This window comes from Chelonia mydas, chromosome 2 (assembly GCF_015237465.2).
Source record: "Chelonia mydas isolate rCheMyd1 chromosome 2, rCheMyd1.pri.v2, whole genome shotgun sequence".
Classification (NCBI taxonomy): domain Eukaryota; kingdom Metazoa; phylum Chordata; order Testudines; family Cheloniidae; genus Chelonia; species Chelonia mydas.
Window position 1 is genome coordinate 65,593,708 of NC_057850.1, and position 24,210 is coordinate 65,617,917.

A 24,210-nucleotide genomic window follows, 5' to 3' on the forward strand; every position below is an offset into this window, starting at 1 on the left:
GAATAGTCACTTTAAATTAGCCAAACATTTACAGCGTGATCAGTTCAATGGGTCAACAGGCATTATTTTAAAGGAGTGGGGCCTAAAAGTTTTGGCTAGTGTTAGCAAACTGACTATCGCTTACTGAAGGCCATAGCCACATGTATTTACATCCACTATTCACAGGCACATACACACATACAGTGCAAAAGTGACCATGCCAACCACTCTGCTCCACTTTCACATCTCCACTCAGCATTCAATGGGAACTGTTGTTCGGATGTGATGGTTGGCTTCTGTCATAAATATAAAGGGAAGGGTAAACCCCTTTAAAATCCCTCCTGGCCAGAGGAAAAATCCTCTCACCTCTAAAGGGTTAAGAAGCTAAAGGTAACCTCGCTGGCACCTGACCAAAATGACCAATGAGGAGACAAGATACTTTCAAAAGCTGGGAGGAGGGAGAAAAACAAAGGGTTTGTGTCTGTCTGGCGATGCTTTTGCCGGGGACAGAACAGGAATGGAGTCTTAGAATTTAGTAAGTAATCTAGCTAGGTATGTGTTAGATTATGATTTCTTTAAATGGCTGAGAAAATAGCTGTGCTGAATAGAATGAATATTCCTGTCTGTGTGTCTTTTTTGTAACTTAAGGTTTTGCCTAGAGGGATTCTCTAAGTTTTGAATCTAATTACCCTGTAATGTATTTACCATCCTGATTTTACAGAGATGATTCTTTTTTACTTCTGTTAAAAGTCTTCTTGTAAGGAAACTGAATGCTTTTTCATTGTTTTAAGATCCAAGGGTTTGGGTCTGTGGTCACCTATGCAAATTGGTGAGGATTTTTACCAAGCCTTCCCCAGGAAGTGGGGTGCAAGGGTTGGGAGGATTTTGGGGGAAAGACGTTTCCAAACTATGTTTTTTCAGGAACCCAGATAAAGTTTGGTGGTGGCAGTGGAAGTCCAAGGGTAAAATTAATTTGTATCTTGGGGAAGTTTTAACCTAAGCTGGTAAAAGTAAGCTTAGGAGGTTTTCATGCAGGTCCCCACATCTGTACCCTAGAGTTCAGAGTGGAGAAGGAACCTTGACAGCTTCCTTGACACTGGTGCCACTGACCAAAAATTCTTTTCAACACAGGTCTGAAGTGTTTCACGAAGGCAGATGAGGGGGTGGGCAAAGAGTGAATCACCAGAGGGCGGCTGTTTACAGGCACTGTTGCCAACTCTCGGCAATTGCTGGTGATATCTGATGCTCTTATTAAAACCCCTGCTATGTAATTACCTAAGCTCTGCTTCTGTTTAATGAGAATCATAATAACAGAAGTCTGAAAACATGGCCTGGTTGTACCCTAAAGGCTCAAAGGCAAATAAAAGAACCCCAACATTTATATCTCTTTCAGAGTAGCAGCCGTGTTAGTCTGTATTCGCAAAAAGAAAAGGAGTACTTGTGGCACCTTAGAGACTAACACATTTATTTGAGCATAAGCATCAGATGAAGTGAGCTGTAGCTCACGAAAGCTTATGCTCAAATAAATGTGTTAGTCTCTAAGGTGCCACAAGTACTCCTTTTCTTTTTATTTCTATTTCTAGAAACCCAACCAGACATGATTCTCTGCGTGAGCCTGACTCAGGATTTGAAGCACTGAACTCCCTGCACGCTGGACTTCACTGTGGCTCTAAGCCCCTCACCCCTATTTTTAGGCCCCCCCTCCTCACAGCCCACAGCCCCAGTTCCCCCCAAGGCTCAGGGATCAGCACGCCGCCGCCCCGCAGCCTGCTCCGGGCATGCTCAGTGGGAGCCCCGGCAGCCTGCCACGGCGCCCCGCCCTCGCCTAACCCGGATACGCACGCTCCGCTGCCTTTCACCTCTGCTCGCCGGGGAACGTGGAGCCGGGAGCCAGCTGAGCAGCGAGAGAGGCTGCCGCCGCCGGGCTCCCTGTGGCTCCATGCGGGCGGGCGCTGCCCGCGGGCCGCTGCCGGGCTGGGTGCGGGGTGGGCGGGCCGCTATGGCACGCTGGTGAGCGCCCGCCTTCGGCCCCCGAGAGCCCGCTGCGCGCCCGCCCCGCCGCTCTCGGCCATGGCCCCCATGGGGATCCGCCTCTCCCCGCTGGGAGTAGCCGTGTTCTGTCTGCTGGGCCTCGGCGTCCTCTACCACCTCTACTCCGGCTTCCTGGCCGGCCGCCTCGCCCTCTTCATGCTGGGCGACCAGGCGGAGCGGGCCGGGAGCGGACTCGACGTTCCTCCGGGCCCCTTGCCCGAGGGCACCGTGGACCTGCGGGAGCTGCTGGCCGTGTCCGTGCTGGCCGCCGTCAAGGGGGGTGAGGAGGTGAAGCGCGTCCGGGAAAGCAACGTCCTCAACGAGAAGGCGAAGGGCAAGACCCGCGAGGGGGCCGAAGAGAAGATGACCAGCGGGGACGTGCTGTCCAACCGCAAGATGTTCTACCTGCTCAAGAACACCTTCCCCAGCGTGCAGGTGGGTCCCACGCCCGCCCCCCGAGCCCTTGGTCAGGGCCCCCTTCCCTTAACAGAGTGAGCCGCGTGTCTCTCAAGCCCCCTCCGTATAGCTGAACAGCACCTCCCCTCCCCCCTTTAGGGGAATCTCTTCTCTGGTACTTCCTCCTTATCCAACATACCTATCCCTAATCATAAATCACTTGAACCGGTAGCTCAGTATCCTGTAATGGCAGCTTTCTGTTTGGTTAAACTGGGTGGCCCCTGAAATACTTTGTCAGTTATTCTCAACCTTTTCCTTGCCAGGATCCTCTTAGGCTAAGGTCTGAGCTGCACCCAAGTTTTGTACCAGTATAACTCTTTCAGTTAGGGGTGTGATTTTATGTTTTACAGTAATGGTTGTCTTAGTGTAATGTTGATCCCGGTTGTCATCTGCATAAATCCTGGGACGGACCTCTGGAGCTTAATGCATGAGCCTCAACTGTATGAGCTAAAAGACACATCTCTCTTGGCCAATGTAACAGTCTCATCAATCTCTAGTCACAAGAGGGGGATAGAGTGCCATACCAAGCAGGCCTGGGTTATCCTAGGCACAACCCATAGTGTAGATGCAGTTATAAAGGTGTCTTGTACAAGTATAGTTTATTCCCTTTCCTATGTGGGATTAGCTATACTAGTATGAGGTATCTTTATAGCGGTATAATTGCGTCCACGCTACAGGTTTATGTTGCTTGAACTACTTCAGTGCAGTTAAAGCAGCACAACTTTCTGGTGTAGAGAAGACCTTAGTAATACAATATAAGAAGGGCAGGACACCTTGTTGTGATCCCCAGATTGAGAACCCATGTTTTATATAAATATAGTTGTACTGTAAACAGTAGGCACGTTAATATGAAACGTCCAGTTTTTATACATTCTGCCCCAAAGTGCTATAAAGGCTTTTGTCTCTCAGTAGGTTGAATGAAAAGAGGTATATTTCACATCTGAATTGCAGGGATTAGGGGTGGAGTTGGGAAATAAGTTTGCTTACATATTTTGACATGATAACTAGTGTAAGGTAGTCCTACATACTACCTTACATGTGTTGTCATAGAGTGATAAGAAATAGCCAACATGGATATGTCAAGAACAAATCATCCCAAGCCAACCTAATTCTTTGACAGGGTTATGGCCTAGTGGAGGATAGGGGGGCAGCTGTAGACCTGATAGATTTTGATTTTAGTAAGGCTTTTGACACTGTTTAACATGACATTCTCATAAGCAAACCAGGGAATGTGTTCTAGATGAAATTACTATATAGTGGTGCACTCACTAGTGGCTGAAAAGCTGTACTCTCAGAGTCATTATCCATCGTTGTCTGTCAAACTGGAAGGATGTATTTAGTGGCATCCTTTAGAGGTTTGTTCTTGGTCCAATACTAATCAATATTTTCATTTAATGACTTGGATAATGGAGTGGAGAGCATGCTTATAAAATTTGCTTACAACACCAAGCTGAGAGTGATTGCAAGCACTTTGGAGGACAAGATTAGAAATCTAAACAACCTTAAGAATGTTAGAATAGCTGCAGCAACGGTCCGTCTAGCCCACTATCCAGTCGTCCGATGGTGGACAGTGCCATATGCTTTAGAATGAATGAATGGAACAGGGCAATTATTGAGTGATCCATCACCTGTCCTTCAGTTCCAGCTTCTGGCAGTCAGAGGTTTAGGGACACCCAGATCATGGGGTTGCATCCCTGACCATCTTAGGTCCATCAATGGCTGCTATTCATCACCCATGAATTTATCTAATTCTCTCTAGAGTCCAGTTATACTTTTAGCCTTTTGGTTGGAGAGGTTGACTGTTGTGTGAAGAAGTACTTCCTTTTGTTTGTTTTAAACCTGCTGACTATTAATTTCATTGGGTGACCCCTGGTTCATGTGTTATGTGAAGGGGTAAATAACATTTCCTTATTCACTTTCTCCACACCAGTCATGATTTTGTAGACATTTATAGTATCAAACCTTTAGTTGTCTCTTTTCTAAGCTGAACAGTCCCAGTCTTTTAAATCATTTTTGTTGTCCTTCCCTGTACTGTACTTTTTCCAATGACAAGATACCTTTTTTGAGGTGAGGCAACCGGAACTGCATGCAGTATTCCAGGTGAGGGCATGCCATAGATGTATATAGTAGCATTATGATATTTTCTGTTTTATCTATGAGTTTCCTAACATTCTGTTTGCTTTTTTGACTGCTGCTGCAACATGAGCAGATGTTTTTTTAGAGATCTATCCACAGTGACTCCAAGAACTTTCTTGAGTGGTAACAGCTATTTTAGACCCCATCATTTTGTATGTATAGTTGGGATTATATTTTCTAATGTGCATTACTTTGTTGCCCAGTCACCCAGTTTAGTGAGATCCCTTTGTAACTCTTTGCAGTCAGCTTTGGATAAAATAAAATATATTGAGTAATTTTGTATTGTCTGCAGACTTCGCCACCTCACTGTTTACCCTTTTCCAGATCATTTATGAATATGTTTACCAGCACTGGTCCCAATACAGATCCTTGGGGGACCCCCACTATTTAATTCTCTCCGCTATGAAAACTGACTATTTATTCCTACCTTTGTTTCCTATCTTTTAATCAGTTACTGATCCATGAGAGGACCTTCCCTCTTATCCCATGACAGCGTACTTTGCTTAAGAGCCTTGGGGTGGGATCTTACCAATGGCTTTCTGAAACACTATATCATTTGAATCACCCTTGTCCACGTGCTGGTTGACAAAGAATTGTAATAGTCTCCTGTGACAACCTGTTTTTTGTTTAAAAACAAGTGTCTTTTATGGAAGCATTCGTTGCTACTACCCTCTGAGCTAAAGGTAATCTAAATTTCCATTATAAACCTCACTTTCTAATGCCACCAACTTTGACTGGTGAAACCAATTTGTTTGTAAATTAATATGCTCAAAATAAGTTAGGAGTAATATTTTTCTGAAGACTTTGAAAGTTGCTCCTCCTGGAAAATTACAGTAATACTGAAAAGGTAATGAAGGTTTCTGTTCTTTAAAGAAACTGTGACTGAGGGTATGTCAACACTTAAACTGCTACAGTGGCAAAGAAATAGATAGACACACTACAGCTGTGGAAACACTTATGCAGCAAATAACTTCTTGCATGAGTAACATTATGCAAGTGCCTGTGTGTTTGTGGCATCCCTTGCTGGGATATCTCCTTGTCAGTTAGCAAAAGACCAAATTTTGCAGCGAGGCAAGAAATATTGATATACCAAAATGATACACCTTTAATGCAAATAATTTTTGAGATCTGTTTTTATAGGTAGTCTCAAAGAAAATGTGAAAATGCCATTTTTGATATTTCTACTGGAAACAGTTCTTTCCAGAAGGCAGGAGATTTGACTATGTAGATAATGATTCTCTGCACCAAATTTTTCTCTTCTGTAGCTAACAAGCAACTCTTGATTGGGTTCTTTATATGGATAGTGATGGTTCACTTGTTCAGTTAACCATGAAAAACCTGACTTTATTTTATGTGGATTTACACTTCCTTCATTAACCTGAAATAGTAATTCTCAGCATTATTAATAGGATGGATTGTGATCAAGTGTCAGTAAAATGTTCAGATTAATTGCTGTTGGTTAATACTTATGAAACAAAACTCAAAGATAATGTTTGTAAGAAACATTTTTTTAAAAAAAATAAGGCATTCACTACCTGGCATAAGTCAAGTATGCGCTGTTTTGGTTTTAGTTCTCTAAGGCTTCAGTCTTGCAAAGAGAAGCATTTGGGCCATCCCCTATGTGAAGCTCTGTTAAAGTCAGTGATTCCCTACATGGGTGCAGGAATAGGGGCTTAAATCAGGTTTGGTGTACACTGAAAACTTACACTGGCAAAGCTACATCTCTCAGGGGGTGTGAAAAGTCCACACCCATGAGAGATGTATCTATACCAACCTAATCTCCAATGTAGACCGTACTAGGCTGACAGAAGAATTCTTCCATCAACCTAGGTACCACCTCTTGGGGAGGTTGCTTAACTTCAGCAATGGGAGAACACCTCCCATTGCTGTAGTGAATGTGTACAATGAAGCGCTACAGTGGTGCGGATTAAGAGTAGGCATAGCCTCAGTCACAGTTTATTTAAAGAACAGAAACTTTATTACATTTTCAGCATTATTGTAATTTTCCAGTATTCAAAAATAGCTTAATTAGATAGTAGGAAATAGTGTTTGTCATTTGATCAAAGTAGACATACAAACCAATGAGCCACTGTATTCCCAGCGGTTCTGTCTACCCTGCACTACGCTACTTAACATTACAAAGAAGAAAAGCATGTAAACAGTCAGTAGTTGAAGCAGAGTTTCTTGTTAAGACCTCGTTATCCATAGAAAAGGAAGCGTTAGACTTCCTTGTTATGGGATTTGAAATAAACATGGAAAGAGTCTTGGATTTCTAACACCTGTGATTTATAAATAAAAGCACTTGAAATCTGCAGGGGAGAGAAATCCATAGAAAATGTACCTTTTTTTTTTCCTCTTAGGAAAAAAATGTGCAGTGAGTCTCCATTATGTGCAGAATGGGGGAAAAATCCACTGTTTATACAAGTTATTCTATTTGATGTCAGCTGGCTAAATTCACACCGTTTACACTAAGACTTCTTACAGCAAAGATAAATAGGAGCAAGGAGTAGCTTGTAATTTTTACTATATGCTACAATAAGCATGAGCACCTTTTACTGAGGGTTATTCTTTGATATTTGTATTACAGTGGGGCCTTTAGATGCTTCTTGGGGCTGGTGCTCCCACAGCCTGGTTGCTATTCAGGCATGAAGGCATGGTATGTCACAAAGGGCTTACTGTCGTAAAGCATTAAACATATGATGACATACAAACACTGCCTTAGAAGAGGGTTATTTAGGTTGTAAAGTCGCACACTCAAAAGTTAGAAAATGCCAGAATAACGGTTGCCAGTACAACTTTAATTCTGCCTCTTTGTGTTTATGCATTTTGATAGTATGTGATCGTATAATTAGGAACCATATATTTTTCCACAGGACCTCTGCCTTTTTCAGTGTATTCACTGGCATGAATTCCTCCAGTATACCTCAAACCTTAGCTGTAGCCACCCTACTTCTGCAGTCATGGGCCTCATGTGAAAGGGAATGCAAATCATTGTCAAATTCTGACAGTTATACGTTGGGTTTTTTGGTTGTTCAGCCAATGTTAACTAGAAAATGAGTTTGGTTTCATCCTATTTTTCCTTGTGACCTAGACAGAATGAAGGGAAGAAAAGCTCAGAAAGATGGTCCCAATCAAGCAAGATTCTTAAGCACATGCCTAATTGCAAGCTTGTAACTAGTGCTATTGAAGCTAAACTTTAACTTGATTTCAATCCATAGAAATAAGGAACTGTTTCTTGTAAATTGCATCTGTATTGCCCAGTTCCTTTTTTCTTAAGTTCCATGCCACAAAGCACTGTTTGCCACACACAAACTGTGAAACCCTTTCATTTTTATACTTGCCATATCCAAACCTGCTGTGTGTGGCAGCAAGTATCCTGAAAAGTGATTGTAAGAAGTAATTGGAGTTTAGTCTGAGACAGTAAATCATGCTTTTAATACCAGTTTGGCAATGAAAATATAAGTGTTAAGGAAGAAGTTTCAAAGAGCTAAATGCTATTAAAACCCTGACAGGCATTCCTTTGTCATCCTGTGAACTGTCACTGCACCGTGCAGAACAAGATGAGTACAACTCTCTGTGGGAAGAACTCTGTCCTTGATTTGGGCAGTTACGTTGTTGCAATACTTTTGTGACATTGTCTCCTTTTTTGGCAATCTCCAGCAAGTACCTAAGTAGAACAATGAGCTAAGATGTAAACCCAAAATTCCACTGACAGGTATTGTCTGGGGATTTATGCAGGCCCTCTGCACTGAAGTGGATTTCCCATTTAATATATTTTCTTCAGTGAGCTTTAATTCAGGCCCTTAACATCCTGGGGCAATGTGTTCTGTTATTATCTTTTCAAATGTATTTAAAACTATTTCAGTTGGTATTTTTATTTTAAATTTCCAGACAGAGACCTTTGAGACTGAATTCCTCTGTCCATAAATGAGAAACAGTGCAAGCTTCTGCATGCTGTTTAGCCCATGTGCCTCAAATCTGATCTGATCGGGATGCCTTTAAGAAAGATGGTGATTAACTCTCTATGCCCATCCAATCCTGTCCTGTCTGCTGAAACGTGCAGAGAAGTGGCCAGCTAGAGTGGTGACTTTTTTGTGATGCGGGCACTTGTTCACTAAGACATGAACAGCAGCTATTAACTATTTTACATAGGACACTGACCTGCAGAAAATTTAGAACAAGACTGAGTCCAGGTGACAGCGACAAAAACTGTTACACTCCTTAGGTACCTGTGAAGAAAGGTTGGGGGAAATAAGGTTTATATTAATTAGAAACAAACTGAGATTAAACATGACTGAGACAAGGTCATGCCTTTGCTTAGAAACAGTTTCTTATCGCTGCAAGAGTTTATCTACTTCATCATATATGGGAGTGGATTAGCTACTGCCATGAGAGCAGATCTGTGTTGTGAGTGAGGGGATAAATGTGCCATCCTCTCTGACTTTTAAGGAGCCTTGGCAATGAGAGTGTGCACTTCAGGGAGCTCTGAACTGGGTCTTGCATTTATGTCCCCCGTGGCTAGTAATCTGGAAGAAAACATTAGTAATCTCAGTCGGAGCATAAAGTACCAGGATTCCCTCAACTCAGAGGCTTTATGAGCCATGCTGTTTGTTTTATTTATTCCTGTCTCTAGCTGCTTCTATCTCCAGGTGTGTGTACACACACACCACCACCACCACGCCCCCCCCCCTCCCCCCCCCCCCCAGCAACTTCTTGTGGCAAAGCAATTCTAGCATAATAGAGAATCTTCTGACTGTTTTGAGAGCATTCAGTCTAGCTTTAGGTGGTTAGTCCACTGATCTTATTGGTTGATTTTCTGTTAGTGGACAAAGTTGGCATTCTTGTTGGTTTTGTTAATTTCAACAGGGGCTTTTGAAACTGTTGACCATAAAATCTTAAGTCCTCTGCAGTTCCTGTAAAGGGTGAATTGGAGTGAAAGTGTTAAGCATGATTTCTGCACATGTGCCTAATTGGTAAAGGCTGCCTATAAATTACAAGCAGGCAGTATTTGAATGAGTTAATCCACAGTTTTAATGAAATAATAGTGGGATTTGTATTTGGGAGTGCTTACTTTACAGCTGGACATATTTACACTTCACATGTAGATAACTTTTAAGATTTTTTAAAATTATCCTACTTAATTCCTAAAATTAGGTTGCTTATGGAATTCCATATTGTGAAACTAAATTTTATCACTTTCAATCAATTCCTTACTCTTCTTTTTCAAAGTTTAGCATTGTATGATGAGCTCATTGTGTTTTGAACAAGGAAACAATTTCTTCCTTAGAAATACTGCATTTTCCATTAGCTGCACTTGCTATCTTTTAAACTATAAAAATGTATCTCCTTAAAAAGCTGCCAAAAGGATTTGACTATTCACATGCTTAATTACAATTATTTTTATATCTTCAATTTTCAGTATAATTGAGAGACTTCATAGGATATAGCTGTAGTTTTGCTTCCCAAACTGGAAAATGTCTTATTTAATGCACCTTTTCATGGACAACTGGCTAGTATTCCAAGCACGTTTGGGAGGAGGGTGGGTGAGGTAAAAAAGACTTAATGAACTGTTGTTAAGGAATAGCCCAGCACAGGAAAATGAACCAGTGTGAGGTTCCTGTAATGCTTTATGCAGGCTGAACTGTGGTTTGTTTGTTCAGATTACTGGATTAATCAACATGGATTTTTTTTTTAGTATGTTTGACTTGTCTCTCAATCCCAGCTTTCTGTTTTGCCAACAAATTATGAGAGAGAATGTCCTCAATATAAAGAACCAAGTGCTTAAGGCCTGGGAAGTCCCTTGTTGTACAGCTTTTTCGGGCCCAGATGTTCTGGTTGAATTTTCTGCTCGTACTTTTCCAGAATAAATTGCCTTCATACTTCATGAGATTCAGATAAACCACAAATTCATTTTAAAGTAGTTCTGAATTTGTGGGTTGCAATTAAGTTGCCTTTTTCATATAAGAAAATAATTGATAGTCATTCAAGAGTAGCCTATTTGCCACTTATAGATGTGTTTAGAAAGCTGCAGGGAAGCGAGAAATTTGTATAGCAGAAGGCCGTTTTTTGTGAGGAGTGACTTCCTTCAAACTCAGTCAGGAATGTTACTGAAGTTTCATGTTACAAAAGTCAGTTTTTGTTTCTTGTTATAAAAGCCGATTTAATGAAGCTCTATATATTGCACATTTATTGTAACTATATTACTAGTATTTAAGAACAAATTTGCAATGGCCATAATTCTGCTCCTACTCAGAATCTTGTACATGCAAATTATTTAGCTATCTAATTTTTTTCCCATGAAAACAGAAGTTTTGAGGGCACCCAAACTATGGAGATGACCTTGTATATGCAGATCAACAGCATGAAAGTTACCTAAACAGAAGTGGTTCCATTGATTCGATGGCTTTTGCTAAAACAGAAGTTCTGTCTTTAAGGCATTTGGGGTCATAACAGTTTGAGACCTAAAGCAGGTCTCTAGGCAAAGTTTTTAAGATGGGCTAGGTTATACATTTGTATCGCTTTTGACAGAAGTTTAGAAATTAAAAAAATACAATCTGTAGATGAGCAAGTGGTGGTTTTTTGGGGATTGGAACTTGGGTCAAGCTATCCCAAAGAACTCTGTAATTTTCCTTTGACATAGAAGAGTTTTGGTAGGATTGGGGGGAAATCTTTTCTACCAGCTTATCAGTATATAAAGCTATTTTTCAGGATATGCCTTAATAAATTATTGCAAATTAGAAGTAAATTTAAAAGCTTGTGGCATGCTATCTGGCATAGCTAAAGATTGTTATACAACTAGTGCTTTAATCCAGTTTATCTCTCTTTAATTTTAATGAATTGTAAGTGATTCTTTGGTCAGTGTTTAATCTTTGAAGGCCTTCTATTAAGAGCACATTTGTGGAAAGTAAATGTCACACAAAGGAAAAACTTTCTAGCACCTTTCGTTAATTAGCCCAGGGTTTCCCAGACTTTCAGAGTTGGTGACCCTCTTCCAGACTAACATGATTTGCAGACCCCCTTATTTAGCCAACATCTCTAACCCTAATCAAGAGGAGGAAAGAATTTGTAGCTGCCAACATGTAGAAATTAATATGAAGTTTGTTGTTTTTGTCACCACCATTAAAGAGAAAACTTTAATGCTGCAGAGACACACAAACTAATATTGGAATGAAAACTTTAAAGGCTTATCCAACTAAAGCCAGACGTTAATCCTTCAGAGAGAGCCAAAATCTGCAGCATTCATGGTTAGACAGTCAGTTGCAGTGGTGTTTGCAACCTTGTAGATGTTTTGGTCCCAGGATATTGGAGAGACAAGGTGGGTGAGGTAATATCTTTTATTGGAACAAATGCTTGTTGACACTATGTGTCCAGTTGCATCACAACTCTCTCCCACAGTTCACTGTCTTAAATCGTGTGGGGCTTATTTTTAAGACCTGTTTCTTCTTTATTCATTAGTTATACCCACAAGTTTGTGTGATGATCTGTGAAGTGGGCAAGAATCCATTATGGGTGAGGGTGTCCAATAAAATTCTACAGTGCAACGATGACTGACAGCATCTTTTTTATGGAGGTGCATCTTTTACAAATTACAAGTCCTTATGTGACACTGTATAGAACAGGGGTCTCAAACATGCATCCCGCGGGGTTATTTTCTGCGGCCCGCTAGTTCCCCGTGCCCCCCCAGCGTTTACCTAAAGCGGCTCCAGTCCAGCCCAGCGCACACCGGGGGCAAGGGCAAGCTCCCTGCCTGCCCTGCCGCGCCACTCCGGGAAACGGCCGGGATCTGGGGGGGGATGGGGGGACACAGGGGTCTGTGTGTTGCCCTGGCTGCGCCTCCAGGTACCTCCTCCAAAGCTCCCATTGGCCGCGATTCCCCGTTTCCAGCCAATGGGAGCTGCAGGGGGCAGTGCCTGGAGGCGCGGCCAGGGCAGCACACAGACCCCTGTGCCGCCCCCCCCCCCCCTTCCCCCAGGTTCCAGCCGCTTCCTGGAGCAGCGCGGGGGCAGGGCAGGCAGGCAGGGAGCCTGCCCTGCCCCCGGTGCATGCCGGGCTGGAGCCCACCCCCCAAACCCTTCCTGCAGCTGAACCCCCTGCCGCACCCCTCCTGTACCCCAACCCCCTGCCCTGAGCCCCCTGCTGCACCCTGCACCCCTCCTGTACCCCAACCCCCTGCCCTGAGCCCCTTGCTGCACCCTGCACCCCTCCTGCACCTCCTGGGGGCAGGGAGGGGGTGGAGTTGGGGTGGGGTTTTCAGGGAAGGGGTTGGAATGGGGGCGGGGCCCGGGCAGCGGGAGTTGAAGGGGTCAGTGATGCAGCCCTCAGGTCAATGTACTAGTCCTCATGTGGCCCTCATGGTCATTTGAGTTTGAGACCCCTGGTATAGAAAGAAAGATGACCATGTGTACACTAAAATGTCACCACCATTGCACAGGTGTGATAAATCTTATACAAAGTATGCCTTGAAGGTAGCAATGGACAAGTTATAATCTGCTATGTATTATTATCCTATTTAAATCCATGTATTGGTGTATCTGAAGTTATGAATATTTGCTATGTGTTTGTATCTCACACCTGTTGTGTTTCTGGGTGACACCTGCAAAACAGATTTACATCAAGGCTAACCAGCCTGGTTGATGGCCCATTAAGGGCAATCAGCTCTTCCAGGGCCCCTTCCCAAGGTTTGTTCAGGTAGCATGTAGGCAATGAATGCCTCATAAAACAGCAAGGGACATGTGACCCAGGACTCCATGTTTGTGCCAGTAACTTTCAATGCACCTAAGAGAGAGAAATTGCAGACTGTGACATCATTCTTGGTCTTGTTCCTGCTCCACATCTCTGGACTATGGTTTCTAGCAAAGAGAAGCTTTGAACAAAGGACTGATGACCCCCAATATTTATGATGATCCAGAGAGACTTATTGCAAGCTAACAGATTTAACATCATGCTATTATCCTGATGTACAAACTCTGAAATCAACTGTAATGTATATGATTCCGTTTAACCTCTCAATAACTCCCTTCCTTTTTTTATATATTAATAAACCTTTCATTTTTATTTGCTAAAGGATTGGCTACCAGTTTAATTTTTGGGTAAGATGATCTGAAGTACATTTTGATTTGAGGTGTTTCTGATTCTTTGGAATTGGAAGAACCTAATATGTGATTTCTGATTTTAATAAACCATTTGTCACATAAGTCTGGTTTGTCTTGGTGGTGTATGAGGGTTGAGGGCCTGAAGGGGACTGTCTGTGGCTTTATGATAACTAGTACAGTATTTTGGAAGCACACATTTGTTACTGGCTTGCTGAAATCTTATGTCAGTTGTGACACTGGGCCAAAAAGGGTTAAGCAACTAGCAGGCTACGTGACCCAAATTCAACCTTCAGAGACCTACTAAAAGGTATTTAAATGGTAATTAGGGCCATTCCATGTTAGATAGACTAGAGCAGTGGTTCTCAACCACTGTGGGTATGCAGAGGTCTTCTGGGGGTACATCAACTCGTCTAAATATTGGCCTAGTTTTACAACAGGCTACATAGAAAGCACTAGCAAAGTTGGTACAAACTAAAATGTTATACGACTTGTTTATACTGCTCTATATATTATATATTGAAATGTAAGTACAATATTTATATTCCAATTGGTTTATTTTATAATTATATGGTAAAAATGAGAAAGTAAGCAATTTTTCAGTAATAGTGTTCCGGGTAGTCAGGGTAGCACATCTCAACCACTGCTCAAATTACTAGACAGCACTTCCTTCCCAGAGCCCGGAGTCCTGCTCTACTGCATTCTTTAGTTGTCCAGCAAATATTTATGTAATCCCCAGAAAAAGTATATGCGTCGATTCTTCATCTAGTGATTGGTCCATCTATAGGATAACTTGCTCCAGTTATCCTTAAGTGGTGAAGTCTGTGCTGTGGAGCTGAAGGTGTGGAATTCCAGCCCTGCTGTGACCCTTGTGGGAGGTCCTTGTGACTGCTCATGATGGAATTTTGTGGCTGCAGTTTACTTTATTTATTTTTAAAAAAATGTGGTTTATTTAATTCACACAGCAATGGTAATATCCTTAATAACAGGGTTTATAGTTAAACTCCATGATCTGGAAATATGGATAGCTTGTAGCAAAATACAGGAGTTCTACGGTTTGGTCACTTGTCATGTATTCAGTTTTGCACATGGGCAGATCTGAAGGTTCAGAGGTATGATTTGGTCTCCAAACTCATTAACTGTTTTGGGATTTCCCCCTCCCCCCCCCACGTTGAGTTAGAAATGAAATTCCTCAAGGAGAAGGGGAAGGCTGTTAATTGCCATTATGTGCACAAATATTTGATAGACATTAACCCAGAGTGTTGTACCAGGATGATCTGTTTGTATCATTTTTAACATAGATAAATACCGAAGAACACATTGATCCACCTGATAAGGAGACAGTTTTCTGGGATCGCAGTATTCCTGAAGACATAAAGGAAAAAATACAGCCTAAAAAGGTCCCAGCAGAAAGTGTGACAGTGTGGATTGATCCATTAGACGCTACATATGAATATACAGGTAACTGCTTTTTATTTTTTAAACTGAGCCAAATATTTAATTCTGATTCTTTCCCCTTTAGATAGGAGACAAAAATGAAATGTATTTTCAAGATAAATTTTATACAAGAGTTGTTGCTTATTAGAGCTGTTGTGATTTTGCAGGTAGATATCTTGGTCTTTTTTTTTGTGCTTTTAACCTATATGATGTTGAGCTAATTAATTTGTCTAATTTCTTGGTCCCTTCCCCCTCATCCCCACCCTTAGAGGATCTTCGACAGTATGTCACTACTATGGTGTGTGTGGCTGTGAATGGTGAACCGGTAGTAGGAGTAATACACAAGCCCTTCTCAGCATATACAGGTATCAGTATGCATGTCTCATTCTTTGTTTCTGCCATTTTCCCTGATGTACAGTTAAAGTTTTACGTTTGAGGGAGAATCTATAGTTATAAATGGATACAATAGTACTTAATACAGGAAAACAAAAATGTGTCATTACTTATTTATATTGTGGTAATGTCCAGAGTCCTTAAGATTGGGGCACCCACAAAACACAGGAAAAGGTGGTCTTTGTGGGGCAGAAAAATGGTACATGGAAGAAACATAAACCAAAAATAGAGTGGTTGATGAAGTTCTTTCATTGAAACATTAAGAACAATCTCTTAATAAAAAAAAAAAAAAAAAAGCACTGCAAATATAGGCCTCTGTTCTATCACCCTTATACTGAGTAGCCCCTTGCTCACACAAGCAGTCTCATTGAAGTCCATACGAGGGCTCCCACGAGCAAATTATTTTTTATAATGAGTAAGGGTAGCAAAATCAGGACCTTAATGACTAGGGGTACCCACAGAAATTTTTCCTATCAGACCCGCTGTGGCCTCAGCACCTCACCCGTCAAAGTCTGTGCCTTCCGAACCGGCCTGTCCAGGTCCAGTGTCCTGATGCTTTTTGGGATTACCTGAGATGACTGTGGTGAATCACTACCACCAGCTCACAGCAGGAGGGAACCCTGTCTGTGCCCACCCAGGGAAAACACTCCCAAGCCACCTGCTGCTGGCAACATAGGTGCTCTGTTCTGGGTGCCCAGAGCGCCGCTCTGTCCCAGTGCAGGCTAGCAGTTTACACATCCCACTCTGTTACATTCAAGTGCCCGGTCCCTTATCTTCTGGACGCCCGCAACATACACCAGTTCACTGCTTCCAGAAAAGCTATGCATCCCAGTTCACTGGTTTCACCTTAGTTCAACGCACTTTTTAGCACAGGATGTTTAGGGCTTGTCTACACATACATTTTATAGCGCTCTAACTTGCTGGTTCAGGGATGTGAAAAATCACCCCCCCTGCGCTCAGCAAGTCTGAGCGCTTTAAAGCGCTGGTGTAGACAGGCTCTGAGCGCTGAGAGCCGCACTCCCAGTGCTCTGAGCTAATCCCCTTATGGAGGTGGAGTACCAGGAGCGCTGGGAGAGCGCTCTCGGGCGCGACCTCACTCGCACTTCAAAGCGATGACGCGGGAGTGTTCCCACGGCAGCGCTTTGACGTTTCCAGTGTAGCCATGACCTTAGACAGGTTTGTAGTAAAACCACATTGAAGTTTATTTAACAGAGCTTGTAGGTAAAAGAAAAACATAAGACACAATCTAATAGCCTATACTTATTCACACATGACTTTCCTGTCTAGTAAGGTATTTCTCACCCAAAGGTTAGTCCTTGCAGCGCTTGTTCAGTCCAAAGAGATGCCCCATCCCAAGCACAGCAGTTGCAATGCCACTCACTCAGTTTTGGCCCTGCAGTCTCTCCATCATGATGGCCAAACCTGAGTGGGCAGTGGGGTGGCCAGCACTGCTCTTCCTCGCCACAACCCGTGGTATGCACCCTGCGTAATGTGCGTCTGACTTCAGGAACCACTGTTAATAACGGCTATGCATCCCTCTTTCACAGTTGTTTTAAACACAAGACTTTCGGGGGGGGGGGGGGCGGGGGGGGGGGGGAAATCTGTGTATTCCAAACCAGCAGCACTCTCATACAGAATCTATTGAGTCTGTTGAAGCACTGATGAGGATGGATGCGAGTTTAAACATACACATTCGTAGATACTAAGGTCAGAAGGGACCATTATGATCATCTAGTCTGACCTCCTGCACAACGCAGGCCACAGAATTTCACCCACCCACTCCTGCGAAAAATCTCTCACCTATGTCTGAGCTATTAAAGTCCTCATATCGTGGTTTAAAGACTTCAAGGAGCAGAGAATCCTCCAGCAGGTGACCCGTCCCCATGCTACAGAGGAAGGCGAAAAACTTCCAGGATCTCTTCCAACCTGCCCTGGAGGAAAATTCCTTCCCGACCCCAAATATGGCGATCAGCTAAACCCTGAGCATATGGGCAAGATTCACCTGCCAGATACTACAGAAAATTCTTTCCTGGGTAACTCAGATCGCACCCCATCTAACATCCCATCACAGGCCATTAGGCGTATTTACCATGAATATTTAATTACCAAAATCATGTTATCCCATCATACCATCTCCTCCATAAACATTCAAGGACAGGGTATTGCCAGTAACTTCTGAAAGGCTTAAACAACAAATCCAGTGTTGAGTGTATTTGAAGGAAATGTATGTTATGTTCCTGGATAGTTAAAACAGAGGCTGATAACATGTTTCCCTTTTCCCTTAGGCCATACTGACCTCTAGAGTCCAGAGCAGTTATGTAATAGCTCTGACTACCACAACTAAGCTCATTCAAATGAACTAGGTTTTCTACCTGTTAGAATATTCAATGTTGTGATTTTTTTCCCCCCACCTAAGTATTACATTCTTTAAATGCTAACTTTAATTCCAGTTTATCATTAGGACTTTATCTTCACATTTTATATGTATCTTGGCTTCTTCTGAAGCACCTGCCGCACCTATTATTGAAGAGCTGATTTTCTTTCCAACAAAAATTCTGTCATCGTAACTGGGAATTTGCCATAGTCGTTCTTTTAAAAAAAGGAATCTGCAAGGATAGCCCATCAGAAATCTTCAGGAATGGCATCCAAATAAGATTTTTTTTTTTTTTTTTTAATGTAAAAATATAGTTAGTTCTATTACCCTCCTCAACCCCTAATCTTGAGTAACTTTCCGAACTGGAAATGCCATAACCCTTTGTTTTGTCATGATCCTGCTCTACCACATAGATATAAATCAATAAGAGAGAGCCATATTTAAAGATTAGAGTTTAGTTCAGTCTCTGCCCACATAGTGTCAGCCTCTCTACTGTGCTGAAATCACCAGCTAGAACACCAAATAAATGTCACATTGTAATGGCTTTTGGACACAGCCTATCAAGGGGTGATTTTTTTGAACCAATGATCTAGAAGCGGAAGGCTATGCATCCTGAATTCATCTTTTGAATGAATCCGTGTTTTCTGAAAATAAACGTTCATATTCTTCTCTCTTGATCTGAAAGATGACAGTATTTTGTTGACTGATGGGAAGGAAATAAAAGGTAAAATTTCACTATCTATTTGAAATACAGTCAATTTAGAAGAATGAGCTAAAGGAATTTCAGGTAATATCACCTACATTACATCTGCCCCTGAATCTCCCTGTGAATTTTACAATCACAGTTTTTCCAGGTTTACAATATGTTACTTATTATGAAAGATTACAGTTGAACTTAACAACATAAAGTGTTCTAAAATGCACTAAGTACACAAATTCCAAAAAGAAATTTTTGTTTCCCATGAATTCTATTCTAGTAATCTTATGTGTTTTCTTCTAACAATAATGGCGGGGGGAATCAGGCAGAAGCACTAGTTTTTGTTTTGTTTGGTTTGGTTTGTTTTTTTTAAGTTAGCATCTCTTTAATTGCATCTCTAAAAGAGCAGATGTCTCCAAAACCCACTAATGGAATGTATGTTTCTTTTGTAGCATGGGCAATGGTTGATGGTGGGTCAAATGTAAAAGCTCGTTCCTCCTACAGTGAGAGAACTCCAAGAATTATTGTGTCCCGCTCTCATGCAGGAAAAGTAGAGCAGGTTGCACGGCAAACATTTGGAAATAAAACTGTGATCATCCCAGCAGGTGGAGCAGGTTTGTTACCTTTAAGCATCCCAGACATTTTATTGCTTGTGGATTACTTAGTAAGGAAATTGTTATTAAACTGGAGAAGTGACAAAAACAAGGAATTTGCAGCAGAAGTACTGTATTTCATGCACCTAGAACCCAAATTTAAACCTATTTCAGATTGTGGGATGGGAACTGAGTGACTGACTAAAAGCACTGGTATTATAGTTGGCAGGAAAAGGAGTAAGTACCCAAATATTAGGCACAACATGAAACAAGAAGAGAGTACTGGGTACATTGAGAGGAGCATTTTGGGTGACTTTTGCTCTATCCCGAATGTTAGAAAAGATCAGAGTGAAACTGGCTGCTATGTTAAGAAAAGGCTGATAATCATGAACAGAAACAGGAGTTGTTGCACTGTTTTACTGGTGTGAGAAAACAATAAAAAGATCATATAATTTCAGATATACAAGCTGAAAATTTTAAGAGAAAGGAGTTCAGTGATTTAAGAATCTAATAGTCAGTCCCAGGAGTGATCTTACTACAAGCAAGCAAATTGGTTGGAGGGTTTTTTATATTAAATGTCTTGGCAAAATTGGTTCATGGTATAAGTGGAGTGTGCCTATATGAAGGGGAAGCACAAGTGTGAAGTAATTACCCACTTCAGGATATTGCAAAATGCAGGTAATTTCTGAATTTCACAACAGGGCATCTTCTAATTTCTTTGTATGGACAGCTATATCTGGTTTGGGGTTTTGTTCTTTTTTAGAAAAGGTGCACTTAATATCTCATGTTGATGAGCAGTCATGGGAAAGAGAATGAGTCTAAAGAAGTCAGGTTATGGTTAGCAGGAGAGATGAAAGTTTAATTGACAAAGCAAATATTCCATTCCAGTTGGCAGCATATAAAAAGGGGGAGAGGTTTAGCATGAATGAAGAGGATGAACTGTACTGTGAAATGAGTGAGTAGGGAGCTTTTGTAAAGAATGAAGTCAGTCAATAAAATGAAATCTGATTACATGCAAAGATTTTTATGAACTGGAAATATGTTTGATACGCATGCCAGCTAGAATTAACAAAACATTTGAGATTAACATTTGAGAGAGAAGTGGAGATAAGCGATACAATTGTGGCAAAGCAAACAAGCCCAAGAGTAAAACACTATCATTTAGTTAAATGCATACACAGTCTGATTCTGTTGATGTATCTCTTGATGTGTCTATGTATCTATCAAACCAGTAGAGGATGGTGCAAAGGAAATAATCATGGTCAAAATGGATTTGTTAATTTCAAGTGTGACATGTAGTGGAAAAATCTTGATTTCAGCACTTTGCAGGAAGTGTAACAGAAGGTGAAGGTTTCTGCTGCATGTACCATTACATTCTCAACTAACATGACACGGTTAACCAAATCATTTTTGTAATTGCTAATAAATGCCATTATTTTGTGATGAATTAGGAAAGTTGATGTTTTCATTAACTGGTGTTACCTTTCTAATCTTCTAGGCTATAAAGTTTTAGCCCTCCTTGATGTGCCTGACAAGAAACAAGAAAAAGCTGATGTATATATTCATGTGACATACATCAAAAAATGGGATATATGCGCCGGGAATGCCGTGCTGAAAGCATTGGGTGGTCACATGACTACCCTGACTGGTGAAGAAATCAGTTATACTGGTTCAGATGGCAATGAGGGGGGACTCCTAGCCAGTATCAATGTGAATCATCAAGCATTGGTTGACAAACTCCCAGATCTGGAGAAGGCATCACATAAACAAACATAACTGCTGAAGAGTACACAAATGTTTCTGCAGCCTCGAAATGTTGAGCCTAAGGAAACGGGCGTGAGAAGAACCTTCTGGGGGACTAGGTACTGAGAGCCAAGGCCACTCAGTGTTTTCTGGGGGACTACATATAGCATCGGGCTTCTTCATTGGTGGTAGTTACAAATTCAGAATTAGGAAGGTGACTGAACTGTCCCATGCCATCTTTTATCTTTTGAGACTTTTCCATACAGTTATACTCAAGGTGCATATACAGTATATATTTGTGAATATAGGCAAACTAAAAGAAAATCCAAATGGGTACTTAAGATTATTATAAGTGGTACTTTTCATACAGATTCTTGGAACACATCACATTGTTACAGTACTGTAGCTTTATCCATCTTGAATTTGGTAGAAGAAAGAATTGATTTATGTAGTCACTTGATAACCCTGTAATCCATCTAGTAGGAAACCTATGACCATGTGTTCCATATTCCCTTGGATAAAAAGCACAAGTTGCATACACATTTGTGTCTGCTTTCAACAGTTCTTCTGACAGAACAGTATTTTTGAATGATCAGACATGTTCTGAACTAGTTTGCTGATATTTTTTTCTGAAAACTTAAACGAGTTTAATTCACATGAGAAAATCATGAATATTTCTGGTTTATTAATCAGTATAATTATTTCTGTATATCTTTTTAAAAGAAAATAAGTGATTCCTTGTATGGGTTTTCAACAAACTCTTGTCCTTGATTTCCATTTGCAATGTTAAAGGTGCATGCTAGATTTTTATCTAATGTGAGATTAGTTCAATGTTTGTCTCTGTAGAAGCAGCTTCCTTTCCTTTAATGTCTTTTTGTTCACTAAGTTGCTAGACAACACATATGACAGTGTTGTTGGCAACAGTAAGTAGGTGGTTTAGCTTACAATATAGATTTAAACTAGCAGTTTTTTAGAATTCCAAAATTAACTTGCTGGCTTCTTAAAGGTTGTCTTGTATGAATTCCCTTCAAAAGATGTACTCTTTCCTTCTTTGCTGTAAGCACTCTAATTCTGAACAGTCTGTGGCCGCATGTTCACCATGGAATTTAGCTCTGCATTAAATTACAACATTTTCCCATAACCCAAAATGGGGTTGGGAAATTTTGGGGGACCTGTGGCATTGATGTACCTCAGTTTGAAGTAGGGCACTTTTTAATTCCACTTCCGAGTTTTAGCCCAGTTCATATGGGACAAAACACTAGTCCATTGAGGTCAGATAACAAATAGCTGCACCACTAAAATATGTGGATCTTTCTCTTCTGAAAATGTAACTGTCTAACTGGGAGTTGTCTTAGGGAGGCGGAAGAATAGTATTTAATAAAGCAAGTTTTAAAATATACTTTTTTCTTTTTAGTACCTGTGGGTAAGTGTCTCGTCTTCTCAAGAAAGCTAAAAGTTTCATTTAAACACAAATCTTTTTTTTCGTTCTAAGTTTATTCAATACAAGTATAGGCCATTTATGCAAAATTTATATTCCCCTGGTAAAAATTTTAATCTTCACTCCAGTTATCATCCAAGTGGTAAAAGGAGGGTGACACTGCCTATAAAATAACTTTATAGCTCTTCTTAAATCAAGAGCTTAAATACATCAATGACTTCCTTATTTTGCAAAATAAAACAGATTTGCTCCTTTTCAGTGGGCAGATTTATTCTGGACAATTAAACTTCACTGAAGAACTAAAGTCAGTGATTTAACAAGGCTTCAGTAAGATTATTTTGCAGGAGCACAATGTATTTTTTTTTTTCCTTCTGGCTACTTTAAAACTACTTGAGGCCTGATTAAAAAGATAGCTCTTTTACTACTAATTAAGGAACGGGTTAATTTTAATCCTAGAAGTAGCTGTAGTTAGCATATTAGTAAAAGCTGAATGCATCATAGAGAGAGGGCATAAGGTGTTAAGTAATACTAAGGCAAAGATTTATTTTGAAGGTTCGGATTGGAAGACCATGTAAACTTTTCCAAGTAAGTATATGACTCCTTCTTTCTTTGGGGCTGATTCTGCCAACCCTACTTACATAGAGCTAGATTGTGAACAGACTACGTGCCAATGCAAGGAAGTAAGAAGGGATAATAGCTCCCCTTACATCCCTACATAGGGAGTAAATGGGGATATTCATCTGCTTAATCTCTCCCCACAGCAGGTGACCAGGGAATGGGCAAAGCTGTGGCTCCACTCCCCTACTTGTTGGCCACAGCAGCTAGCCTTGAGTCAGTAAGACTGTTATTTGCTTACAGTTACTGCATCCTTAGGTGTTTTGCTGCATCAGGTCCAGAGTATTCAACATATTGCAGGATCAAGCCCTTATTGTGGGTATAGGCCAGCCGTAAATTACTGTCTCCGAGGCCATGGAGGAATTGTGATTCAGAGGCATGCCTGAGTCATAGTACTTCCTGGTGCTGCCTGAGTTGGTGCAGCTTTCACACCACCTCTCATGCAGGGCTGTGCCTAGAGTCTCACAATCTAGCCCAAAGAGGCATCCCCTTGAAGTTGGCAGAATTGGGCCCTTGGTTAACATCAAGCTTTCTGATGTTCTCATATTAGGAAAGTGTAACTTTTTTGCACAGATGAGCTAGTATTTAAAAGTACTTTAAACAGTGCACATCTGGGTTATTTGTGATAAAACTACTATCCATTTTACCATGATTGTGCTGTGTTCCTAAACATGGTATTAGCCCAGCTTGGATATAACACAGTTTGGTCTTGCCCATGTGTTAGGGACTAAATCATGTGTTCAGCATGGTAAAGGATCATTCTGTAACATGGTCCTCCACAAGGCCTGGAGCACAGGTCCTTACTTTGGTTACAATCCTTTGGTCTCTTCCACATAAACCAAACCCTATTGTACAATGGCAGTACAATATTTAGGCATGCTGCTGAAACATAACATTTACAGTGCAGCTGGGGCCTACAATAGTACCTCTTCTATAAATTTGTAATGTAAAACTTTTATCATAGCTACTAAAAGGGAAGCCCAGGATAATGTTTTATTTTTGGCACTGGTTTATATTTTAACTTGATATTTCAACCAATGTTCTAAGGCTTTAGAGTACCTTGATTTGTAATACGCTTCGTTTTGATCAGAACCATAGTTCACAGTAAAAGGTGGCATCGATGCTACATAGCACTTGTACCAAAAGTTCTAATTTGCATTCCTTGAATGCCAAATATTTCTGAATAAACAAACATGGAAATAAAAGGGTTGAATATTGTACTTAAAAAA

At 41.1% G+C, this 24,210-nt stretch overlaps 1 protein-coding gene across 2 annotated transcripts; it reads left to right on the plus strand.

Moving 5' to 3' along the window:
- Positions 1-1,693: 1,693 nt before the first annotated feature.
- On the plus strand, positions 1,694-24,210 carry BPNT2 (3'(2'), 5'-bisphosphate nucleotidase 2). Of its 2 annotated transcripts, XM_027834616.3 has the most exons (5): positions 1,694-2,445; positions 14,993-15,152; positions 15,398-15,493; positions 19,045-19,206; positions 20,684-24,210. In XM_027834616.3, exons 1-5 carry the CDS (start codon positions 2,050-2,052, stop codon positions 20,959-20,961), a joined length of 1,092 nt encoding a protein of 363 aa, XP_027690417.2. In that variant the 5' UTR covers positions 1,694-2,049; the 3' UTR covers positions 20,962-24,210. The 2 variants fall into 2 exon arrangements, with proteins under 2 accessions (XP_027690417.2, XP_037748511.1); XM_037892583.2 differs by lacking the exon at positions 19,045-19,206 and having other exon boundaries at positions 1,809-2,445.

What these genes read in the sequence shown, in the direction of transcription:
- BPNT2 (XM_027834616.3), top strand. Translation starts at nt 2,050, where the DNA reads ATGGCCCCCATGGGGATCCGCCTCTCCCCGCTGGGAGTAGCCGTGTTC. An exon ending in CGCTACATATGAATATACAG is followed by an intron (nt 15,153 to 15,397) that starts GTAACTGCTTTT and finishes CCCCACCCTTAG; the next exon opens with AGGATCTTCGACAGTATGTC. An exon ending in CATCCCAGCAGGTGGAGCAG is followed by an intron (nt 19,207 to 20,683) that starts GTTTGTTACCTT and finishes CTAATCTTCTAG; the next exon opens with GCTATAAAGTTTTAGCCCTC.